At 39.7% G+C, this 24,513-nt stretch overlaps 1 protein-coding gene across 1 annotated transcript in view; it reads right to left on the reverse strand.

Moving 5' to 3' along the window:
- Positions 1–20,898: 20,898 nt before the first annotated feature.
- TMEM170B (transmembrane protein 170B) overlaps positions 20,899–24,513 on the reverse strand; it is a 35,646-nt gene continuing 32,031 nt past the window's right edge. Inside the window, exon 3 of the mRNA XM_006769728.2 lies at positions 20,899–22,813. Within this exon, the coding sequence (XP_006769791.1) occupies positions 22,683–22,813 (131 nt within the window). The 3' untranslated portion in view covers positions 20,899–22,682. The remainder of the gene's footprint in view (positions 22,814–24,513) is intronic.

A 24,513-nucleotide genomic window follows, 5' to 3' on the forward strand; every position in this document is an offset into this window, starting at 1 on the left:
CTAAGGGGCCTCTCCTCTTGGATGAACCGAGGTCATTTTCTGAGTGAGGGGGTCAGGTAGGAGGGCAGTAGAGGTGGGACTGGGTCTTGGCAGGAGTGTAAAGTTTGGGAATCCCTCACTGGTTACATAGGAGAGAATGTTAATATTCACAGGAGGTCCGGAGCCCACAGAACCCTTAAAATAACAGCATGCTGGCCCTGGAGGCACACTCCTTTCCAATAGCCCAACCCTGAGTGTTCAGGGGAGAGTGAGTCCAACAGGACTTTCCGAGAAAAGGAAAAGACTCTGTATCCATTCCAAGCATTGTTCCAGGCTGTGAAGGGGGCTAATCAGAGAGCTGGGACAGCATATTGCTGCCTGCAGGGATGGCCTGCCCACTCCCCACCTCTGCTTTATGACCTATCTGGCTTATCCAACCTGTTCCCCCATCCAACTGTGAGTCTTTTGGGAGTCATGACCCCCGTCATGGCTGGACCCCACCTAATAGCAAGAGCAGGGAACTCCCCACATGACAGGTATAGTTAAGTGTGGTGGGAGGTTTGTTATGGCTCTGGAACTGCTGCCTACCTCACCATTAGAGCCGTGCTTTTGAAATCAAAATGAGAAGAGGAGCCTGGTAGAGACGGCCATTCATGGTGCTCACCTGTGGATTGGCTTAGCCCTTTGCTTATTCTTAAAAATTAGCTAATATCAGCTATCCCAGGAAATGAGAGTAGGTAGCAAGTCCAGACTCAGATTGAGGCCAATATGACAATAAGTATGTGCTCTTTACAGGAAGCTATGTCACCTCCCAGGTGCTGCTTTTCCCTGGATACAGTAAGAAAAACAAGAAGGAAGAAAGGACAAAGGGAGGAGAATAGGAAGGAGAGAGGAAGTGGGGCAGGGAGCTGTATGGGAACATTTTAAGAATCAAGAAATGGTTCTACAGACACATTCCAACAGACAAGGGATGTTGCTATATCAGATGCAGGAGCAAAGTTCCAGTGCCATTTGGTTCAGAAAGATGAGCTGCCAGGGGCACCCAAGCCCCAAAAGTGTGCACCACAAACTTGGATATTTTTACCTCTGGCTTATCCCCCCTCCTGCCTCCCTTCCAAGTATTAGTATCTTAACATTCTTCTGATTATGTTTCCTTTTAAAGGAGATGCTACTCTTACTAAAAGGTCATCCAGCTAAAAATATTTTGTTTGAATTTTCCATGCTCTTTCCGCATTTCTTTGCTTCAAGTCTTGCCTAGGAGAGAGGACTGGAACATTTTCTACTCACAGGGAGCCGTTCTCCAGTCACCGACACCAAGGTTTCTTTCCTCCTCTTTCTTCCCTGATTCATCCCCTTTAGTCTTATCAGTAACTTTCAGAAGAACCAAAATAAATATTTTACTTGTAGAGACAAGAGAAATATTCCTTTGACATTTAAAGACAAAGGGCCAATGTTAATTTTTAGAAAACTCTTTACAATAGTAAAGGCAGGGTGCCCCTATACGTCAGTTATTAAAATGAGAGTTTTCCTTGGGGCAGCGACTCCAGCGATCTGCTTGCCATTGGTAGGCACACCCCAGTTACCTGACCATCCTACTAGCAGAATCACTACTTTGGGCTGAGACATGGAAAGTCCCTATTTAAAGTTCTCTTCCTAGAGTCTCTTTCCTCCATTTCTTTACCTTGCAAAATTCTATTCATTCTTTAACACACCTCAAGGTTACGTACCTGTACTCAGCTGTTCTGTCTTCCAGATTCTCACTCCTACTACTGTTACAGTCTTTAACTTGTCCTTTGTCTGCGCGGCTTCTTTCCACAACACACTCCCTCTACATAGCGCTTTCATGAAGTAGGGTGAAGGGGCTCAGGAAATGGACTGTTACTAAGAGGGGACATCAAGAATGGGGAATTCTTGCTAGGTTGACTTGCCAGGACTCTTTGCTAAGACTGAGTTGGCCAGACCAAAGATAGGGCCCATTCCAAGGCCCGTTCCAAAAGAGGGCTCAGAGGAGCCTGACTAAAGCCTGGTCAAGGAGAGAGTCTTAGTTATTACCAAAGAGCTTATAGAATGAAAGCATTTCAGAGGTAATTTATTCTTGTGATTCAACCCTATTGACATAATCCCTCTGTAAACAATTACTGGCCTTTGACCAAACTCTAGCCAGGCTCCTCTGAATTCTCTTTGTTTCTGCATTGTCCAACTTTAGCAAGAATCCTGTTAAGTTGGTTTAGAATCCCTGTTCCCTGTATCTGACCACCCTCAATTTCTGGCCAGGTCCTCATTCTCCACCATCCTCCTGGTGGTGTCTGATATCCTTCCCTGACTTCAACAAGAACCCTGCTGATTGGTTCAGCCAGACTCCCCCTCAACCCTGATGTTTCCACTCAGTAATTTTTCAGCCACTGATCCCCCAGCCTGTTCCTTGGGTATAAATTCCCATTTTTCCTTGTTGTTTCAGAGATGAGCCCAATCTCTCTTCCCAACACAAAACCCCACTGCAGTGATCCCCATACACATCCTGATAGCTCCCCCTGGAGTAAAATCAGCCTTATGACCCTTTTACTAGTGCCATGAATAATGTTTTCATTAACACATCCTTTTTAACAAACCTGGCTAGAGAGCACTAACAGGAAACTGAGGGGTGGACCTGGATGGGGGTGCACTGGCCAGGCAGCCTAAGACCCATGGGCCCCCAGGGCCAGGGCACTGAGAGCAGGTAGGTCCCTAAAGAACAGTCTCACCTACATCACAATTGTACCTGCAGCTCACCCTTGTCCTCAAGATGTCAAATTCTTCTCATATCCAATTAAACTTTCAAGCTGATTCTATTCCCTGGTCAAAGAGGGTTGTTTTTGCTTTGTTTTTCGCACCCCCCTCCCCCCGTTTCAAAAATTTCAATTTAAATGTGAAAAGCAGCCTGCCCTTTTTGTGTTTAGAATAGCTTTCAGTTCCAAAGCAGTTCCCATGGGAATTCCTTGTAAGACTATGAAACTTGAGAGACCAGGAGCTAATGGTAGAAAGTGGAGGTGCCCTGGGGACGGTGAAAGCAAAAGATGAGTTCTGTTTGTTTTCAGCCTGATTCCCTCAGGATCATCTCCTCCCAAAAGGAGCTTCCTGTTAGCACAACACTGTCCTCACAGGTTTTAGGACGAGGCCAAGATCAGTAACCTAGACCTGACAGGTCAGAGCGTTACACGCAAAAGGCCAGAGGCTGAGATGGAAGTGATGGTATTTGCTGAAGGTCTCAGCCCTTTGGAGGAACAGGATGAGGACAGGAATCTCCACATCTTACTGTCACTCATGGCCCCCAACCCCCACCACCACCCTGAGCCCTCTGAGCAGAGGCTCCTGAGAGGGAGCTGTTCACTTGTCAAAGGACTTTACATCAGCTCATTAATGTGAATCTGGAAGGTTCTGAAGCCTTGTTGACACGGGAGTTTTTGTGTAGAAATAACCGAGGGGTTGTCCTTGGCAATTTGCAGCTAAGCTCCTTAGCTTGTATTTTGCAGAGCCTGGGCAGGAGCCCTTGCACGTTCTCTCTCCATGATAATCAGGTAGCTCAATAAACAAGGAAACCGAACTTCAGCTCCCAGTGAGAAACCCAGGTTGTCATTCTCAAGGCTGCAGCATTCACTGGACGCAAGGTGGGGAGGCAGCCACCCAACACAGGCTACAGATTGCAAATGCACCTGAAACTAGTCATCCGAGTCAGCCTTTTCCATGGAAATATCAACCTCAATCTGAAGGTTAATTTCAAAATAAGGGTATATTTTATACTATAGCTATATTATATTCTATATATACTATACTATACACACATATATATTATATACTATAGGTATATGCATTATAAACACATATTTTAAGCTTCTTATTTGAGATCACTTCAGTTTCATAAAGTTGCTAAAATAATACAAATAACATATACTCTTTACTCAGATTTTAATGTTGGTCCACATGTATTTTCTCATCTCTCTCTCTCCATATATATGTTTGCCTCTAAATTATTTGAGAGTAGGTAATATACAACTAGAGGCCTGAACTTTGTGCAAAGGGCTAGGCCAGTCGTGGGGAAACTACGGCCCTGGGGCTGGATCTGGCCCGTTTGAAATGAATAAAACTAAAAAAAAAAAAAAAAGACCGTACCCTTTTATGTAATGATGTTTACTTTGAATTTATATTAGTTCACACAAACACTCCATCCATGCTTTTGTTCCGGCCCTCCGGTCCAGTTTAAGAACCCATTGTGGCCCTCGAGTCAAAAAGTTTGCCCACCCCTGCTAGGCTCTCACAGCCCCGCCTGCCTCGGCTGGCCCTCATAGCCCCGGCTTCATAGGGAAGGTCATCAGGACTTGCTCTGCTCTTCGGTCTAATTATCATATTGTTTCTTTATTATATAGGATTATTCCCCTTTACCCCTGAATGCACCAGTGTTTGCTTGAGATAAAGATGCCCTCTTACATAGCCACAGTAAAGTTATCAAGTTCAAGAAATTTAACAATGATGTGATAGTTACCTAATCTACCATTCATTAACTATTGCTATAATGTATCCCAAAAGTCTTAGAGCAGCTTTAAGCTGTTTAATGTTTTTCATAAAACAAAGAAAAATGTTTTACTCAGTGTGGAGATAATTCATGAGAACCCTCCTATCAATTTATATGAAGAACACATTATTTGCTCCATAAATTATTTATTGATGTAGCTATTTTTAGTTTGCTTATTGCCTAGCACTAAAGCCTCTGAAGACCTAGCTGTAAATCCAGGCAGATAGTCTGGGTACCCTGCTGGTATCGAGTTGATTGGAAAGATCTGATATTTTATTATAAAAGCAATTAATCAGCAGGGAAGTTGAAGAGGTAAAATGCAGCCTTTAAAATTTTAGCAGCACTTGGGCTTCTGGGACATATAAGAATTAAAACATGGATGAGAAATGTTCTTTGTGAAAATTACCCCACTCTCCATAAGACCAGGATGCACACAATTAATAGTCACACCAGGAGCCAACAGCAAGAACCATTAAACCAAGCACAGAACCATCCTGACTCTATGCTTTTACTTCTTAAAGGGAAGGGGAGAGATTAGATGATGGATAGATAGATGATAGATAGATAGATAGATAGATAGATAGATAGATGATAGATGTAATCTATAGATAGATAGATAGATAGATAGATAATAGGTGTAATCTATACTAATAAAAGACAAACATGCAAATTGAGAGTACCTTCTCTATGCCTTAACCCATGCCCACCAGCCCATCAGAGCAACTATATGCAAATGAACCCAACCAAGATGGCGGCCGGCAGCCACGGAACTGGAGCAAGTAGGAGGCTTGGTTGCCCCAATGATGGAGGAAGCCAAGCTTCCTGCTTGCTCCAGTGGGCTCTGAGCTCCACTCAAAACAACAAAGTTTCAATTATAGAAGGTAAATAAATCCCAGAATAAAAAAAAAAATAAAGGAGAGGCTGGGGGCTTTCGTCACCAGGGGAGGAGGGGGGGCTTGGCCAGCCTGAAAACGGCCCTCAATCCCTCACCCAGACTGGCCACACACCCCAGTGGGGACCCCCCACTCTAAAGGGGGTGTGTCCAGCCTGTAAACAGCCATCAGCCCCTCACCCAGGCTGGCTAGGCACCCCAGTGGGGGCCCCCACCCTGAAGGGGGTGTGACCAGCCTGCAAACAGCCATCAGCTCTTCACCCAGGCTGGCCAGGCACCCCAGTGGGACGCTCACCTTGATCTGAGACACCCTTCAGGGCAAACCAGCCAGCCCCCACCCATGCACCAGGCCTCTATCCTATATAATAAAAGGGTAATATGCAAACTGACCCTAACATCAGAACGACTGGGAATGACTGGTCACTATGACACACACTGACCACCAGGGGGCAGACGCTCAATGCAGGAGGTGCCCCCTGGCGGTCAGTGCACTCCCACAGGGGGAGCTCTGCTCAGCCACAAACCAGGCTGATGGCTGCCAGTACAGTGGTGGGGGTGGGAGCCTCTCCTGCCTCCTCAGCAACACTAAGAATGTCAGACTGCAGCTTAGGCCTGCTCCCCGCTGGCAAGTGGACATCCCCCAAGGGCTCCTGGGCTGCCAGAGGGATGTCTGATTGCCAGATTAGGCCCAATCTCCTGGGGAACGGGCGTAAGCCAGCAGGTGGACATCCCCGAGGGGTCCCAGACTGCAAGAGGGCACAGGCTGGGCTGAGGTAGCCCCCCCCCCTCCGAGTGCACAAATTTTTGTGCACCGGGCCTCTAGTCCTATATAATAAAAGCCTAATATGCAAATCGATCAAACGGCAGAATGACCGGTCACTATGATGCAAACTGACCCCAAGGGGCAGATGCTTAATGCAGGAGCTGCCCCCAGCCCGCAGGCCCCAGGCCAGCCACGGCGGGTGCCAGCAGGGGGCCTCCCCAATCGCCCCACTGGTCGCCCCACAGATTGGCCCTGACTGCTGGCCAGGCCTAGGGACCCTACCCATGCATGAATTTTGTGCATCAGGCCTCTAGTTTCATTATAATATGAAGATTATACCACTTACCTTCAGCCACACTCAATCTTATTCTCAACCACCCACAGTGTCATTAGAAGAGATGTCCTATCAGGTCATCCCCCGTCCCAAAACCTGGGTGACCTTCTTGAGGTTATTTTCTCTCCTTGAGACTTTGCCACAACAATCAGCCCCCCCCCTTTCTCTCTCTCTCTCTCCTTCCCCTTTTCTCTCTCCTTTGCCTCCTCCACTGGCTTTTTTCCCTATGACTGGGAGTCTTTCCCCAGGAATGAAGTCCCAGTGTATCTGGAGTAGCTGTGAGGTGGATGCTGTGTCTGTGGGGAGGTGGGATGTGTGGAAGCAGAGTCAGAGACAAGGAACCACCTGGACACGTGATCAAGTGAGATAAGGCCTTTATTCCGGGGAGTCTGGGTTGAGGGGAGAAAGTAAATTAAAGATCCTGACAGGTAGCAATAGGGTATGGAAAAAAACAGAAAATCAAAAAACATAAATAAATTTGGGGCTAGTAAGAACTATTTGCTAAGAGTCTTATAGTTGAAAATAAATGCTCACATATAAGAATTTACTTTTACTTATTTATCATGCCTTGGGCACCAAGTAGTATCCAGATAAGAGATTTTGCAGTGGATTCTCATCAGGCATTCCCTTACCCAACTAACAGGCTTTAAAAGAAGAAAGGGAGGCCCTAACCAGTTGGGCTCAATGGATAGAGCATCGGCCTGTGGACTGAAAGGTCCCAGGTTTGATTCTGGTCAAGGGCATGTACCTTGGTTGCGGGCACATCCCCAGTAGGAGGTGTGCAGGAAGCAGCTGATTGATGTTTCTAACTCTCTATCCCTCTCCCTTCCTCTCTGTAAAAAATCAATAAAATATATTTTTTAAACAAAAGAAAGAAGAAAGGGAGATGCTACAAAGGGAATTTTAGTTTTCCAGCTGCAGGCAAAACCTGCCAGGTTCGGATCAGTTGGTGTCACCTCCCCCTGAAGGCCTCTTTGCAGGGAAGGTAATGGGTCAGGTTGGCTTTCAAGAAGTCAGTCCACCAGAGCCAGCCCAGGTGGCTGCTTCTGTCTGCTGACAGCTAACACTAATGCTAATGAAGAAAGAGAGATAAGCACTCAACAGCAACCCAAAGCAGCAACTCAAGTGAATAAGAAAAAATGCATTAGCAGCATGATTCTCTCTGTTGTGGGCCATTAGGGCCATGTGGGCTCAGGGGTCCTGCCAAGGGCAAGCGGATGGCCAGGTGGTGCGCCTGCCTGTCATTGTCCCAGGAAAATGGTGTGTCGTATATTGTGGATCAGAATGACTCCAGTGCAGGCTTTAGTAGTATGTCTGTAGCCATGTCTCATTCCCACAGCACAGCTCTTTACATGTTTAAGCCTTACAACAACCTAACAAGATGGCTTTGAAAATCATTTCATACACGAGGAAACCAAGCTTCTGCGAGATTCAGAAACTTTCTCAAGATCATAAAGTAAGTGGCAGTAAAAAGTGGCAAAGGCGAGTTATCATAAGGGATCTGACCCAGAGCTCCTGTTCTCTCTGCTAATACCAGGAAGCAGACACTAAAACGATGTGAGAGCAGGTGATGGCACCCCGTCACCTGGTTTTCCTCTAATTTCAGGTGGAAATGGACTTCCCTTTCAATGGGTTTCCTCTGCCTAGAGAATAAAATTCAAGTTTATATGCCTGGGGCAGGGCTCTCACATTGGGTGTCAATTTACCTTTCAGTCCTACCTTTCCCTGTCTCCCCCTTCAGCCTCGCCTGTCTGACTCACATGGCATACCCCCATCCCTGACCTGGTTTTCTGTTGTTCTCCATCCTGAAGTATGGTCTATCACTTTCCCTGTCCATATAGGCCTTTCGTAATAACCTCCAAGGCCTGTCCTATTGCCAAGTCACCCGTGCAGCTGTCCCTGACCTTTCCAGCCCCCAGGGGCCTCTCCCTTTGCTAAAATGCTGTGACATTTAGTCTGCAGCTCTCATTTGATATTTGCCAGATGCTACCTTGGAATTTATATGAGGGTCCCATTGAATATGACCAACTTGAGCCTGGGCCATGAGCAGTGATTGCCCTCAGGGGAATTAGGTCTGGGAAGCCCCAGAAGGACATGCAAGTTCGTAAGTGCTTGGTGCCTGGCAAAGATCTGCCAAACATGACATCATAGGGTGGGAGAAGGGCAGCATACACTGGAGGCTAGAGAGGAATTAAAAACTTAAATTAAAATTGAGATATTAAAACCTTGGTTCAGGCTTAGTGTGATAATCCAGAGATCTTTGGAACGGGGACACTGGGAAGAACCTGAAAATATGCTTGGAAATGCTTTCCGGGGACAACAGGATTAGCTAGCGAGATTTCTCATATTACTATATACTGTACACATTTTCTGAGAATTCATGGTCATTAAAGTCAATTAGGGTTCTTTTTCAAAAATACTTTTTAGTTTTAGAGAGAGAGGCAGGGAGAAGAAGAGGGAGAGAAGGGGGGAGAGGGAGAGGGAAACACTGATGTGTTTCAATTGGCTGCCTCCTACATGATACTGGCATGTGCCCTGACCTGGAATTGAATTGGCAACCTTTTGGGGCACTAGACGATGTTCAACCAACTGAGTCACACTGGCCAGGACAATTAGGGTCTTAACTCAAAGCTTTTCAAAGTCTTCGATAAGCTTGTGTGGATTGTGACTCTCTAAGACAGAAATAGAAAAGGCAAGTTTTTTCAAAATTGTTTGGTTAGGAATTTTTTTTCTCAAGAGCCTCTCCCAATTGGTGACCTTCAGAACACACTTTATAAATGCTACTTACATTTAGCCTAACCCCTGTTTCGTTATGGCTTAAAAAGTGCTAAGATTAGGAAAATTTATAGTGATTAGGCCTTACGTTTAGCAAATTTATCACTGTATTAAAAGCAACAGTTATTGGTAGCTTTGGACCAAATAATGAGTCCAGTATGGGTTGGGTTAGTAACAGCCAAGATAACCATAGAATTCCTTGAGGTGGACATCATAAAACTGGAACCCTACCAAATGATTTGGTACACTTCTCAAGTTAACAGCTGATGTCTTCCAATATTAAAGACACTGCATGGATATTTAAGAGAAATAATAATTTTTAGTTATTTTTAGCTTGATTGTCCTCATTTTAGCTTATGAAAAAAGCCCTGCTTTCATAACAAAGCCTATTTCAAGAGCTTAGTTTGTTAACTTTTTGGAATGTTCTTTTGGAAACAATCCAAATCTACTTGATCCATCTTAATTCTTCATCTATTCTGCATGCAAAGAAATCCTTGGACATGTGACCACCTCTACCGCCTTCCAGATATGGTGAGTGAAGACAAAGTTTATATATATTTCAGAAAGAAGTGCTTTAAACCAGAAAGCGAATTTATAAGGCGGCACAAATTTCAATGTCAGGCAAAAATTCTTGAGGGGTTATTCACCAATTTGTTATCTGCCTTTTGTTTCTCCCATTGTGGAGGGGTTGACCCATGTTGACCTCGTCTTTATTTATGGGCACTATTGTAATCTAAATTTCAGCTCAAGCTTTTAAAAGTTTCCCCAATACAGTTTCAGATACTGCAGAGTTCTGATGTCATGGGTGGATGTGTTTTAACTTGATCCTGATTCTGAGGTTAATCAGCAGGTTGTTCATTTTTTCCACTATGGCCGACAAACCTGCTGCTGACATACTGCAGGCCCGCGTCTGCAGACGTCTCTAAAACACCGCTTCCCATTTCTATGTCCAGGAACACTGAAATGTTTTCTTTGACTTGGCAACTTTTCCTGTCCAGATAATTAACGGTGTACATTAAACCAGTTAAGGTAAAGGAAGAGTCTCTGAAAATCATGCTATTTTATTTATAAAAGAAATAATCTGCTGAGTTAAGCTAAATCTTGAAAAACCTTAATTAAGTATGGTGGCACTCCCATTGATATGAGCATTCTGTCAACAATGGCATGTAAATCTTAGGACTGCAGGCATCCATCACAAGGAAAATATTCCTGGTAGGAGAAAACAGGTTAACTCCCCAATAAGATCTCATGTGGACACATCTGGGCCTTTCTGTGTCCTTTCATAAGAAGTCTTAAGTCGAAGCACAATGGCAGGAGAATCAGCTGGTCATGGGTTACCCAGGAAGAGGTCAGTTTCCAAGATCTCTTCAGGCTTCCGGAGACTACCTGGGTTCAGGCTCTAAGCTGCTGAGTCTCTTTTAGGTCTGTTTTTAATTATTAACATTTGTCCAAACAGCTGCCCTGGTCTCATAAAAGACCTGTGGTTAGCCAGGTAAGTGGCTTTGTAAAGAAGAAAAATAAATGGACATTTTCCCTCAAATAAGTACAAGTTGTGAGGATAAAATGAGATAATAGATGTGAAAATGGTTTGAGAGTAAAAGTTCAATATCAACATTGTTTCAAGCTTGACTCTGTCAATAACATAGGCTTTGCATATTTCCTAAAGATACTAATTTTAAAAACCCAGAAGTTTTGGTTGAGATTTGAAATTCTCATCCCTTTTCATTCATCTTGCAAAAGCTCAAGCAAGAAATCTGAAGGCAACAGTGGGTTTGGCAAATGTCAAGTTCCTGATGCCACACTGGCCCTGGCCCAGGAAAGTACGAACATAACAGACCTATACTGGTGTTGTCCCATTAAAAGTTTCAATCTACATTTAAGAGAAGACAAAAGGAGCCAATCCCTTTTCATGTTTATTACAGAGGAAATTGACATATGAGGTCTCACGTGCAGGGGGGTCAGAAACAGGGAGAAGACCCAGGTCTGACCCCTTCCCCACTCAGTGAACAAACACGGGACTTTCAAATCTGAAGTCTCTCATAATTGTTGTTCCCTCAGCCCTACACCTCCCAGCCATCTCTTTACCTATTTTCCACATCAGAGATAAGACGTGTCTTCTTGTATCTTAAAGTCATCCACCAATACCTATTACCATAAAAAATAAGCAAAGGAACAGGAGAGGTGTTATATGAAAATCTGGTCCTCATCTCTAATCTCTTAAGTTCAGTCCTGATTTCTTTAAGACCTAGAGTCTATCTATGGGCATGTTTGTCTCCACGCTGCCACAGACCATGCTGTGGAGTGAGATGTGTGCTTTTAAGGTCAAAAACCCTGGATCTGAAAAGAGCAACAACACATCTTTAAGTGCGAAACATAGGCTGTCTCTGCAGAGCAATAAACAAAGTTGAGAAGCCCACTTGCAAACAGGATCTGAGCTGGTTGGTGACTGTCCACAGCTGAGAGGGAGTCACGACCATCTTTTGGTGGATTTAATTTATGTTGGCTGCTTTGGCTTCCTCCTTTTGTACATATTAGGGTTAGAGAATGCAAGGAATTTGCTAGCTGAGCAAGTTTGTCCGTTCTGTTTTCTAGCCAGGCTCTGTCCACTGAGGTCTGTTTGTAAAAAATTCCCTCCACAGACTTTGCTGCCAGTGCAGCACACAATTCAATAGTTTAAACCTGAAACTGTCCTCTCTGAAAATGCACTGTGACCTGCGCGGAAATGGAATCCAGCTGACTTTGAAATAGAGTTATCTAGACTTATACCAAAACTTACAAAATCCAGAACTACACCATCCTTCTACGTGCACACATGCACAAGAAGAAGAGGCCAATGGGATAAAGTAGAAGGATTGCTCAGCACCCACTGCATGCAGTAGGATATATTATCCTTGTGTACAGATGAGGAAAACTGACAATTCTGGGAGGATAATAACTTGGCCAAGTCCAAACATTAAATGGCAGAGCAAGAACTTAAAACCAAGTCTCACAATACAAGGATTGTGTTAAGTTGGTGTATTTGCTTTTATCCCAACAAGTTGACCAACTATGTAACTACTAGTAAATGTCACTAAACTATTACATTAGATAAAAACCATGGTGCATTAAAAGTTAGAATGACAGATTTAAGAAAAACACATAAATCAAGATCCAGATTAATAACTTATAAAAATTAATGTAATTTTCTGATTTGTAAATAACCTTTGAACACCATATTTTAACATTCTTTGAAGAAAGTTAAATTTGTTAGTGATAGCATGTAGACACTCTTGACTTCTCTCTTATTTAATTTTCTCATGTGTACTTTTATCGGAAAAAGATAACATTAGATGCAACCTATGGGTATGAAGTACAAATGATGTTGTCCCATTAAAAGTTAATCTTATGTAAGAATGGACAAAAGTACAGACTAAGTTAATATGGGTTTTTAGGTAAGAAAGTCCAAGACAAAAGAAAAAAAAAAAAAAAGGAGGGAAAGTAAAAATAGAACCACTGCACCATCTAGTGATGAAACTCCTGCTTTGCAAGAAAATCACTTGATGCAATTTTATTTTGCAAAACAGTCTAAGCCTGAATATTCATAAAATTAGACAAAAAAAATGTATGATGACAAGAAATTCAATGGAAAATTAAGGGGAGATAAATAGAAAGTTTCTTTGGAAGCTGGAGGTGAATCCAAATTCTACTCCTCAGAGAATTACCAGAGGTCTGTTTATTTTTCTTTATATCCTAACCAGAGGCCTGGTGCACGAATTTGTGCACTAGAGGGGTCCCTTGGCCTGACCTGCAGGGTTGGGCAGAAACCAGGTCTCTGACTTCCCCCGAGGGGTCCTGGATTGTGAGGGAGCAGGCCAGGCTGAGGGATCCCACCAGTGCACTATTGGGGCCATGGAGGGATGAGGGAGGTTGGTCAGCTGGGTAGGGACTGCGGGAGGGCTCCAGGGCATGTCCGGCCTCCAGCATCAAGCTAACCCACCGATTGGAGCGACTGGTTGACTTCTGCCTCCTGGTGGTCAGTGCACATCAAAGCAAGCGGTTGAGTGGCCTTATCATATCATTAGCATATTACACTTTGATTGGTTGAATGGATGACCGGATAACTGGACATTTAGCACATTAGGCTTTTATTATATAGGATTTTAGGTACTATGTTATGAATTAACAATTTAACTTCTAAACAGAGATAAGTACATATTCAGTAAGTATGACCAGGACTCATTCTGCATCATGAAGCTCAGTGTGAAACCTGAGTATCTTTCTTCTAGATTACCTTTCATACTGGTCTTGTCTACATAGGTGGCACTAAATCTGGAATCCGATGCAGTTTTTCAATGCTCAGTAAATGTCAAAATACCCAGACAGATTACCTATTACAAAAATTTACAAAATATTACTTCAAGGGCCAAAGGTGATAGAATCAAAATAGAAGTTGTTTTTTTTACCTCAAGATTTATATTTTGTTCAAGAACTTTTTCAGACTCATAGGAAGAAAAGATGTTTAATAATTGTATAATTCTATGGTTGAAACAGTTACCTAGAAAAAAAGGAAATACATTTCAATTTAGTAATTACATCAACTGTCAATGTATATGAAGAAACATTCACTTCCATTTTGCCTGCCCAGTTTTAAAAGTTAAGCTAGTCTTTATTCTAGCAAGGCTGTACCACTTACAGTCAGCACCACTCTTTTCTCAGACAGAACAGCTAAGCCTCGTTGAGTAATTAGTACCATCCCTTAGAAATCCCTAACAAAAATTTAAACTATGCATAAATTTGACAATACAAAACCTGAGTTAGTCATTTTCAATCCCCATAATTCCATCTTCTCTTCAATAATGAAACCTTATCTCATTACAGGTAAAAGTTCCCAGAATACTCTGTAGAAACCCCTCACATAGGATAGTGGGGAAAAACACAGGTAAGAGTAAGAAAACCTCAAATAAGCATTATTGCCTATGTGACCTTGAGAAGTTTTCATCTTCTCAGAGAGGTTTTCATTTTCTCAGAATCTCAAATTCTTCACCTGTAAAGTAGGGATAAAACACTTAACCTGAAGGATTACAGCAAGTGTCTAACGTAAGCACTTGATAAATAGTAGTCATTTATTATTGAAAGTGATAGTATGCTTTTTAAGTATTTTATATTTTGTTAATCCTCACCTGAGGATATTTTTCCAATTAATTTTGAGAGAGAATGGGAGGGAGGGAGAGACATCGATGTGAGAGAGACACATCGACTGGTTGCCTCCCACATGCACCTTGACCAGGGCTGGGAACCTGCAACCAAGGTATGTGCCCTTGACCAGAATCAAACCCAGGAACCTTCAATCTGAGGGCTGACACTCTATTCACTGAGCAAAACCGGCTAGGGCGATAGTAAGCTATTTAAAACAATAACTCTGAGAAGTGGACGCTGATGTGTCTTGTGACTGGTCCCAGGTAAAACTATAAACTAGGCCAAGTTGGTCTTTCAGATTTCATAATTACATTTCAGCACTACCTCCAAAAGCCCTATGTAAAACTGCCCCAGAAAAACTGACAAAAGGGTGAGAGAGAACATTGGAGTTTATAGAGAATTTATAGAGAAACTTGGAGTTTACAGAGAACATATGGAGTTTATAGAGAACTGAAAAGATGTTATCAAGAATCACACATCCCATAAAGCTTTTAAAGACAGATTTATTTATATATAAGTGCATGAAATAGAATACAGAAACTTTATTAAAATACTGTATATTACAAATTTTTAATCCAATAAATTCTGTGTTATGACATTTAAGTGCTGGATTCACTTTTAACAGTTGTTTTGTGTGTATCAGTAGAATCACCCTGTATGTTACAAAGAGGAGAAACACACATGGACCTCAGAAATGGTCCTGTGATTTGACAGTGGATGATATTAATTGTGCATCTTTTTTTTAAAGCCATGAATTGGAACCCAGATCTCGTCTTTGTAGACCAACTGTCTATAATCAAAAAGAACTTGCATATGTTTATTGCTGCCCTTTGAAGAAAATGAGCGGTAAAAATAATTTAAAACAAAAATCAAGATCGCTAAGGCTAACCTGATGCTTACCAGTTAAAATAATAAAATTCACTGCAAAATTTGTGTTCTCCAGGACATTATGCTATATATACAATGAGATTTGTACATGAATTGGGAAATTAAAAAATTGCTTATATAAAATTAAAAATCAATAGTATACAATATTTACAGACTGTTAGATATTATACATAAACATATTTTTAAAATAATCCTTCAAAATTAAGCTGTATTATGTAAACATGCAGTACACATACTCATACAGTGTAGTTTATAGTCTTAACAGAAGGGGAAATTGTGTTCACATAACGTAGGGTACTTCATCAGATATGCCTTTGTTTTTGTGCATTACCCCTCTAGCATTTATTCCTCCTGTCTTTAAGCTTCACAGTACATTAAGTATTTGGATAGCAAAAATAAATCCCTGATGGTAAACATATTTCTAAAGGTTACATAAAATGTCCGCCCTTGTACTACAATATAAAACTAACACTGTTTATACTAGAATCTCTAGTTTACAACAAAATTAAATTTTAAAATCCCACTTTTGTCTTGACTACATTTTCCCATTTCAAACTTACTTTTTAAAAAAGAGAGACAAATACCACATCATGAAAATGTAATGAAAGTCGTCATCTGTCATCGTCAATAGCAAAATAACTGATTTTTATTAAACCACAGGTGATTCTATTACACTGTCCTTAATGCTGAATCCCCAATAACAGGTGTACCAATCCTGAATCCCACTAGATTCACTCTGAAAAAGTATCTTAACTTCCAAGGCACTGAGACATCATTTAGCTTTAAAAATGGTACTGTGGTTTACTAAACGATTCATCAGTAGTCGGAGAGTTACAATTTGAAAGAGAGTCTTTTAATACCTATCAGGTAAACTATGTTTTTGATCTTTAAATAAAAACATTTTAGTTGGTTAACTTCAAGATAAAATCGATTCTCTCATCATAGAATGACTAGAGTCAGGAGTTAATACTTTATGGTAGAATCATATGAATTTTACCAAGTTATAGAACTAAAATGAAAAATACTGTGGAACTTCATATTGTTCATCTCAATGTGTAGAGCTTGTGTGTGTGTTTGTGTGTGTGTGTGTGTGTGTGTGTGTGTGTGTGCAGAACGCCAGAATATACAAAAATTCCTCCATCGTAAATGCATCCAATATCACAAATACTAAGAAAGTGTCAACAATTACACTATCAACTCATTATTCAAAGTAAATCATTTTTATTACTATTCAATCAAGTGCCTCTATTTTGCTTTCTATGGAGAAAACTTTAAAATGTTCCTTCTCAAAGATACTTAGTGATGCTGTGCAAATACACTAATTTAAACACAAAGAAAACTTTTCATCATCAGTAATACTATCAACTTAACATTCATTTATACAAGGCTCTAAAAAATGATGCTTTTTAGAGTTTCCCAATGTATAACAATTTTGGAGCAAAGGTGTTCCTGTTATGGTAATTATGAGTTAATAGCTTCTCTTTCTATATATTTATATTATACTGCTTTCCAGTTTCAGTTACATTTCTAAATGCATTCCCAAAAAGGGGGCAGTCATGCTACCATTGAAGGAAAATGCATATAGGTGCACTATAGAATCTAAAACAATATGTTAAAGGTTCATGCTCTCTTGACTCTCCTTAGTATTTGTCTCGTTAGTATCTAGCACATTCTCTTCAAAACCAGCACTTCTCATTCTATTAACAAACTGTACATATGTTTAAACCCCAACATATGACAGTTGTGTGGAGGGAGGAGATTTTTAAGAAATTGCTAAATTGGTTCTCAAATCAAGAATTATAATAAATAGCTTCAACATACAGGCAATGAATGTAAAGAATGTGAAGATGAGTCCTTTAAACGCAGGGAAGGAGGTGGTTACAGTTCACAGTTCAGTTCACTCAGAAATTTGGGTGTTTCCACTAATTTAATAAAGTATTAACTGGTACATCTCCACATTTACTGAAAATACTTTATATATTAAGCACTACTTCCTCTAAAACAAATTCAGATACATTTTTAGATAATTTATTCAGCAACCTCAAAAGCACTGTATTCTTACACTGAACAGAGATCCTTAAGTTAGAAGGGCAAACCTACCAGCAAAACACACACACACACACACACACACACACAAACACACACACACACACTCACACGTAATAATGATTTCAAAGCTTTGTGGAAGTTGTCTCACAGGTAAAGAAACCCCACATTCTGTAAACATTCAGGACACATATGCATACAGTGTAGTTTATCTTCTTAACACAAGGGGGAATTGTTCACAGAATATTGAGTATTCATGATATGCCTTTGTTCTGCATGTCACCCCTCCAATGTGTCTTCCTATCTTTAAACTTCCCTCTGCTACAAAAATGCTACTACATGTTTGAAATTTTTCATCATTTTTAACTAAATAATGTCCTTCTTATCCTGGAAAGTCTACCTCTAAGATGTTACAAAAAGGAATGACCCTTGAGGGAAATTAAAATTGATTAGTAGTCAATTTTAACCACCGAGGGTCTCACTTTGTTTAGGAAAAGAAACAGCAATTTACCCAGTTACCCAAGTATTGCCAAACTTCTCTGCAATCTAGGCCTACTTGGATTTCTTAAATAACTTTCTGAATTCTTCATATCTTAAAAACAAATAACAACTCTTTGAAGGGATTCCAATTAAGATTTTCTGAGAGAGAAAAATTGTAATAGCAAAAGTGAAGTAAGTAGTTTGAGAAAATATTCTTAGCATCTTTTACTTGAATTATAAAATGGACATAAATGTAAAATAACAGTATTTCTTTTTAAGTAAAAGCAAATGAACAGTAGCTGAAGCACCTTGGTCCATGAAGGAAGGACTTGGTAGACACTCTTTTGTTTCCCTATAGAATTTGCACTGTGCTGCGAAGCCAACAACCAAGGGGCAGAAGAGGAGACACTTCATCCTTAAACACATGGTAAGTTGCATGTAGTAGAGATTCAATGAATGTTGGTTGAATGAATCCAAGGAAAGTAGCAGGATAAGGTAAAGGAGTAAATATTGGCTACCTCTACCTTTTTCTATCTTAACCAGTGGTAAACACAACCTGTAATTAATCCTGCTTGCTTTGGCCATTTCTACTACCACCAACCCCTAAAAATGCTCCTAGATGAGTATCTGCTGATTTTAAAAATATAAACAGGTAAAGATGAGGTAAAGGAAGCAAGGTTATAAGGGTTATTTTAATTTTCCTTCTTAAAATAAATGTAGAGAAAATGTGGAAATGAAAGAAGACAAATGTATTTTACAAAACAACATATTAAATAGCACTGCAAAATATAATTTAAAAAATTCTATGGACTATCATTTATTGTTGAACATTTACTGCTTTGCCATCCATGAACAAAAAGTTGACAGGCAACAGGGCCTGGGTTCACATTTATGTCTCTGGCTTACAGTCTAGTATTCTTACTCTCTGTCACAGTGATGGTAACTCAATTACCAAAACTCCATTTTGTAGATAAACTGGGAAAATCAGAATTTGGGGTTGGGGCAGGGGGGGGGAGACTTGAACTCTCAACTAGAATCAGGAAGCAAAATGTTGTTCTGGTCTTTTTAGGATTTATGTTTTATTGATTTTTTACAGAGAGGAAGGGAGAGGGATAGAGAGCCAGAAACATCGATGAGAGAGAAACATCGATCAGCTGCCTCCTGCACAGTCCCCACTGGGGATGTGCCCATAACCAAGGTACATGCCCTTGACCGGAATCGAACCTGGGACTCTTGAGTCCACAGGCCGACACTATCCACTGAGCCAAACCGGTCAGTGCCTTTTTAGGATTTAAAACCATCTTGCTAGCTTTTGGTGAACTCAAGGGCAGGAATCCTATCTTAGTCATCCTTGTACTTCCTATAGAAAATACTCCATACAGCTTTATACATACATAGTAGGTCCATCAAAAATATTTAAACAATTAGTTGGTGTAAGTGTCTGCTTGGGCATGTTAACATGTCAGCCCCACTCTGCTCACCTTAATTAAAGTTCTCTAAAGACTTTTCCCAACAATATTCTTTGATTTTAAATTACCCTTGTTCCTTACATCACAAATACATGATATACAGGGCAGCTCATTTCTTTACTTCTCTCTTAAAGTACAAATAAGACCCTTACAATTTTTAAGGGAATGGAAATACTAAATGCTGCAAACACTTAGTACATTGGGTTACAAACTATAACACTGTTTGGTAAACACTGAAATCTACAGTAAGAATAATTAAGCTGCAAGCACTGAATATAGCCATCATTTAGGACTTTCCTTATTCTAGATAACCCATGGAATCATCCCATGGGCAGATTTTTTGCACCTCCTTCATTTAAAGGTTTTCAGCATTATTTATAGTTTAGATGAGGTCTCCTGACTCAACTCTGGCCTATGGGCATTTCTAACCAGGATGTTAAATAATAACTAGTTTGGGCATATAAGAGTCTCTTCTTTGGGGAACTGATTTCATTGTCAGCAATACTTTACTACACATGAAAAAAAAATAAAGATGTGTAAACTGCAGATGATTTCCTCTATCCTTCCTGCTTTAATCAAAGAGAATTTACTGCTAAATCACATACACATTTTAAATAAGTGTAACGCAAATACATCAATAAGAGCTTTTGTCATATCAAAACAAGGGTCTCCAGCACTATTAAACCAAGAAAAATCTCCCCAAATTAAAAAATCTCAAACATCCTCAAACCTGTTTAAAAGATCATTCAGCTGAACAAATTCTCCACTAGAGCATGGATGTGTTCCTGGAACAGAAGCTGTCCAGCTAGACTGCGTTCACACATGGCAGCTTTGTGTGGACGTATATAATGATATATAGGTGTATGTGGATATATATCATTACATGTTTCTTGTATCTGTAGGAAAACCACTAACTTTAAAAAAAATCTCAACATAGAAATATCTATTAAGACAATTTCATCAATGCACACCATTCAACTATATTTCAAAACATCAAAAGAATGACAGTTGCACAAAATCCCAATGGAAAGAGCTGAAAACAGCAAAAACAAAACAAAAATTCCCCTACAAGTTAAAAGTACACACACACACACACACACACACACACACACACACTTCATAATATAAAGCAACTTGATAATGAGATTAGGACACTTTACAAACTAATTATTATATATCAAATTATACTTCCATTCTAAGAGTAAAAATGGGAGTTTGAATCTCTTTGGTCCATGCATTCATATATTTATGTATCAAGTTATTTTCCGGTTAATTTTTGATTCTGAACCATATGTTCCATATTACCTCACCAGGATAACTTTCTTAAATCACAACATAACTATATGTTAAAATTTTTCATTTTGTACATCTTCAATATGTTATTGGTAATTCCTCTCAAAGAATACAAACACTTTAAATTATTGACAGAATAGCCAACATAAAAAAAGAACACTGAATTCAAGACTAACAGAAAAGGATAAATCAAACTGATTTGGAAAACTTATGCCTAAATTTAAATTGGAAAACTTGTGCCTAAATTTAATTTGGAAAACATCAAAAATATAAAGAACACATGAAATTGATTTCAGGGTTATACATATTTAAAATCAATTTTAAGATTTACTTCAAAGATCTCTAAGTGCATAGATGCTAATTGTTATTTTTTAAAAAATTTCCAAGCCACAGAATTAGAAAATTCCCCAAATTGGCTTTCCTACTGGTAAAAGTAGCTTCTCCTCTCCCACCAACTCCTCACTATTTTTTTGGTGAAGGAAAAGTGACCTGTGTAGCAAAGGCCTTAAATTTGAATGGGACCTAATAGGAACCTACTTGTTACCCAACCAGGTTCTAAAGCAGCAAGGCTGAAGCACGTCAATGTTTTTCTGGATTGTCCTTCACTTCGCATTCTCTGCAATAGCTCTCCTTTGAGTAAGAACATTTATAATTGTACCTGGTTTTAAAAAATGTCAGGAGGAGATAAGTTCAAGCAGGTTCTGTTTCCCTTACTTCGTGTAGTCTTAAAAACAAGTATATGTTGCCAAAATCTCTTAAAATATTTTATACTAAAGACTTTTTCATTTCTAATAAATGCCATCACATTCTAATAAACTTAGCATAAATCAAGAACTGAACTAAAATGAATCACTCAAATATATTTCAGTACTGTTTTAAACACTGAGATGGACTGCCAGATTTACTAAATTCCTCAATTCTTATTTAGTGAAATTTTGTTACCACATATCCAAAGTAAGATAGTTTATTAATCTCCCTAGATAACTTACTGTTACTTATCTACAAATGAGGCTTTTTGTTTTCACAGCCTAATTTAGGCCACTCTTTAAATATAGTTAATACTCCAGAATTAAAGACTGCTTACACTTTGTCAAAAATCAAGACAGAGGCAACAAGTCATAGAACCCCACTGAGGAACAGTTGTGAAGATGTTTTCTCCATGAGACACAGGGCAAAACTTTCTTTAGAGGGTCAAAGAATGCAACATGCATTTCAGACTTGTTTTCTAACAAAATTTTTAAGAAAAATTTCAAATAATACTTTTATGACACACAAACTACAATCAATGTGTGTTACCGATAAAGTTTTTTAATTCATATCAATAGAACATTTATGTATGAAGGAAACTATTAAAAGTATTATTTATGTTCATGAAAAGGATGCACCCTATAGATCTACTTTGAGTCCTTAAAAGAGTTTAGCTAGTTTTCCATTAATATTATTTTCCACATAAATTAAATAACAATAAAGCCTAACCATATTAAAGCCCTAAATCCCAGAAAAGTTCAACATTAAAAATAAAATAATTTATCTCCTAGTAAACAATTCGGTATTCGGCACTCACACAGGATTTAGTTACAAAGTCTCACTACGTGACCTGAATTCATGTCAAACATTTTCACAGCACTTGTCTCATCTACATCTACACTTGCAAACTGTCACATGACCAATTTATAAAAAAAGAAGAGAGTTTGGCACATATATCAATTCTTCAAAATGTCCCTGTAACTTAAACACAACACTGTTAAAAACGATGATTCAACACCAATGTTAACCTGATTGGCAGCTAAACAAGGTGCGTTTTCTTGTAGCTTCTCAGAGTGTAATTCGCCTTGCCTGGGATGGAGGCACGTAAGGTGCAGTGCGGTAGTGCAATCACTTGAACACCAGAGGGCAATCTTTCCACACAGCTCAAGGCCTTATGCTCCGACCTGCTCCTTCCAGGATTCCTGTATAATTTAATTCCCACTTGCTAACAATGCCATTTTCAGAGAATCTGTACATCTTTTCCTTATGTAAGGTCAGACATTTCCACAGAAACCTCAAAGTGTGGCGAGGATCCTTGAAAAGGAGATGATCAATGTCAGTACAGTCTGTCCAACGCCCCACACCAGGGCTTCCAAAGGGGCCATGTTCTTCCCTGCTACTCGGTAAATGCCTGCTACTGCTGCACCTGGATGAGATAGGAGGGAGAGAAACAAAAGGGCACAGTAATTCATTTTAGAGAGACTGCATGGCTTTAACTTAAGATCTCTTCATTTCATCAAAACTGAGTTAGTCATTGATCATTCTCTTTTTATAAATTTTCTATAAAGGAATTTCCATGTGATTGGTAAAAGTTAGACTTTATCATGCTACATTTACCGACTTAACTTAAAAACAGGCTTTTCTATTCAACACAAAATACATATTTATGCTACATGTTGCTTGACACAAAAAAATATGTTCATAAAAATAAATAATTCATTAATGTACATAATCTCTCATCTGGGCATTGAACTGGCCATAATTCATCAGCATTTTATAAACATACATAACAATATTGATAATTATAAATGATAATACAAAAACTATACAATTTAATTTCTAAATTATTCATTTTAATATTAATCATTTTATTTCTTTCAGTAAAATAAATTAATTTTTAAATGTCATATAAAATATCAGGATATTTGATGATTCCATTTTACAATCTAGCATATAAAATTGCTTATTAAGGTTATTTGGAGACCACTATGGTGATATCTAATAAAAACAGAAGATGAACTTGATGTTTCAGAAAAGATTTTTAGATAATGTGCACTTCCAAGAATGAGAGAATCACCATTACAAGAAGCCTCAGACCCATCTGATTCAACACTTGACCTTATTAACACAGCATATATAATAATGTATCTAAGTGGATGATTTGAAAAGCACATTTGGAAATCATAAAGTAAGAAATATTTAAATTATAGAATGCCATCTAATAGATTGAAAGGCCTTAAAACTATTTATCTAGAAAAAGCTGTCTACATACCCTAGAATGGTCAAATATATAGAAATAAGAACAGAGATAAATTATTTGAGAGCACCAAATTTATAATTATTTGACAGAGAAATCTATTCAGAAGAAAAATATAAATCTATAAGAATTGACAAAGAAAAAAACATAAAACATACAATTTATACAATAAAGATAAAATATAAAACGATATATATTCTTTAATAGTACATATATACATACTAGAGGCCCGATGCACGAAATTCGTGCATGAGTAGGCCTTCCTTCCCCCGCCGCCGGCACCGGCTTCCCTCTGGCTGCCTGCAGGCACTGGGGACCTGGGCTGGCTTCCCTCCGGCCACCAGCAGGCACCCAGAACCCAAGCTTCCCTCTGGCCCCAGCTTCGTCTGGAAGGATGTTTGGTTTAATTAGCATATTACCCTCATATTTTTATAGATGTGTATACATGTAGGCACACATGTACATGTATGTATGCATGCATGCATGCATGTAATGTAGAAGCAAAAATCTGGGGGATATATAACCAAACTGAAAATAGGATTACATTTGAAAAGAGCACTGGTTTAGGAATACTACTCAAAAGAGACCCCTGACTCATCCATAACGTTTTAAGTTTAACATGATGAAAACAATTATATGCTATCTATACTAATTAAAGGGTAATATGCTAATTAGACTGGGAGACCTTCCGGAGACCTTCCAGAGATCCTTCGAGACAAAGCCGGGGGCTTGGGCAGCCTGTAAACTGTCCCTAAAGAGCCCTCAGCCCCTCGCCCAGGCCGGCCATGCCCCACAGCAGGGACCCTCACCCTGATGGGGGCATGGCCAGCCTGCAAACAGCCATCAGCCCCCCACCCACGCCGGCCACG

This window comes from Myotis davidii, unplaced genomic scaffold (genome assembly GCF_000327345.1).
Source record: "Myotis davidii unplaced genomic scaffold, ASM32734v1 scaffold62, whole genome shotgun sequence".
NCBI lineage: Eukaryota > Metazoa > Chordata > Mammalia > Chiroptera > Vespertilionidae > Myotis > Myotis davidii.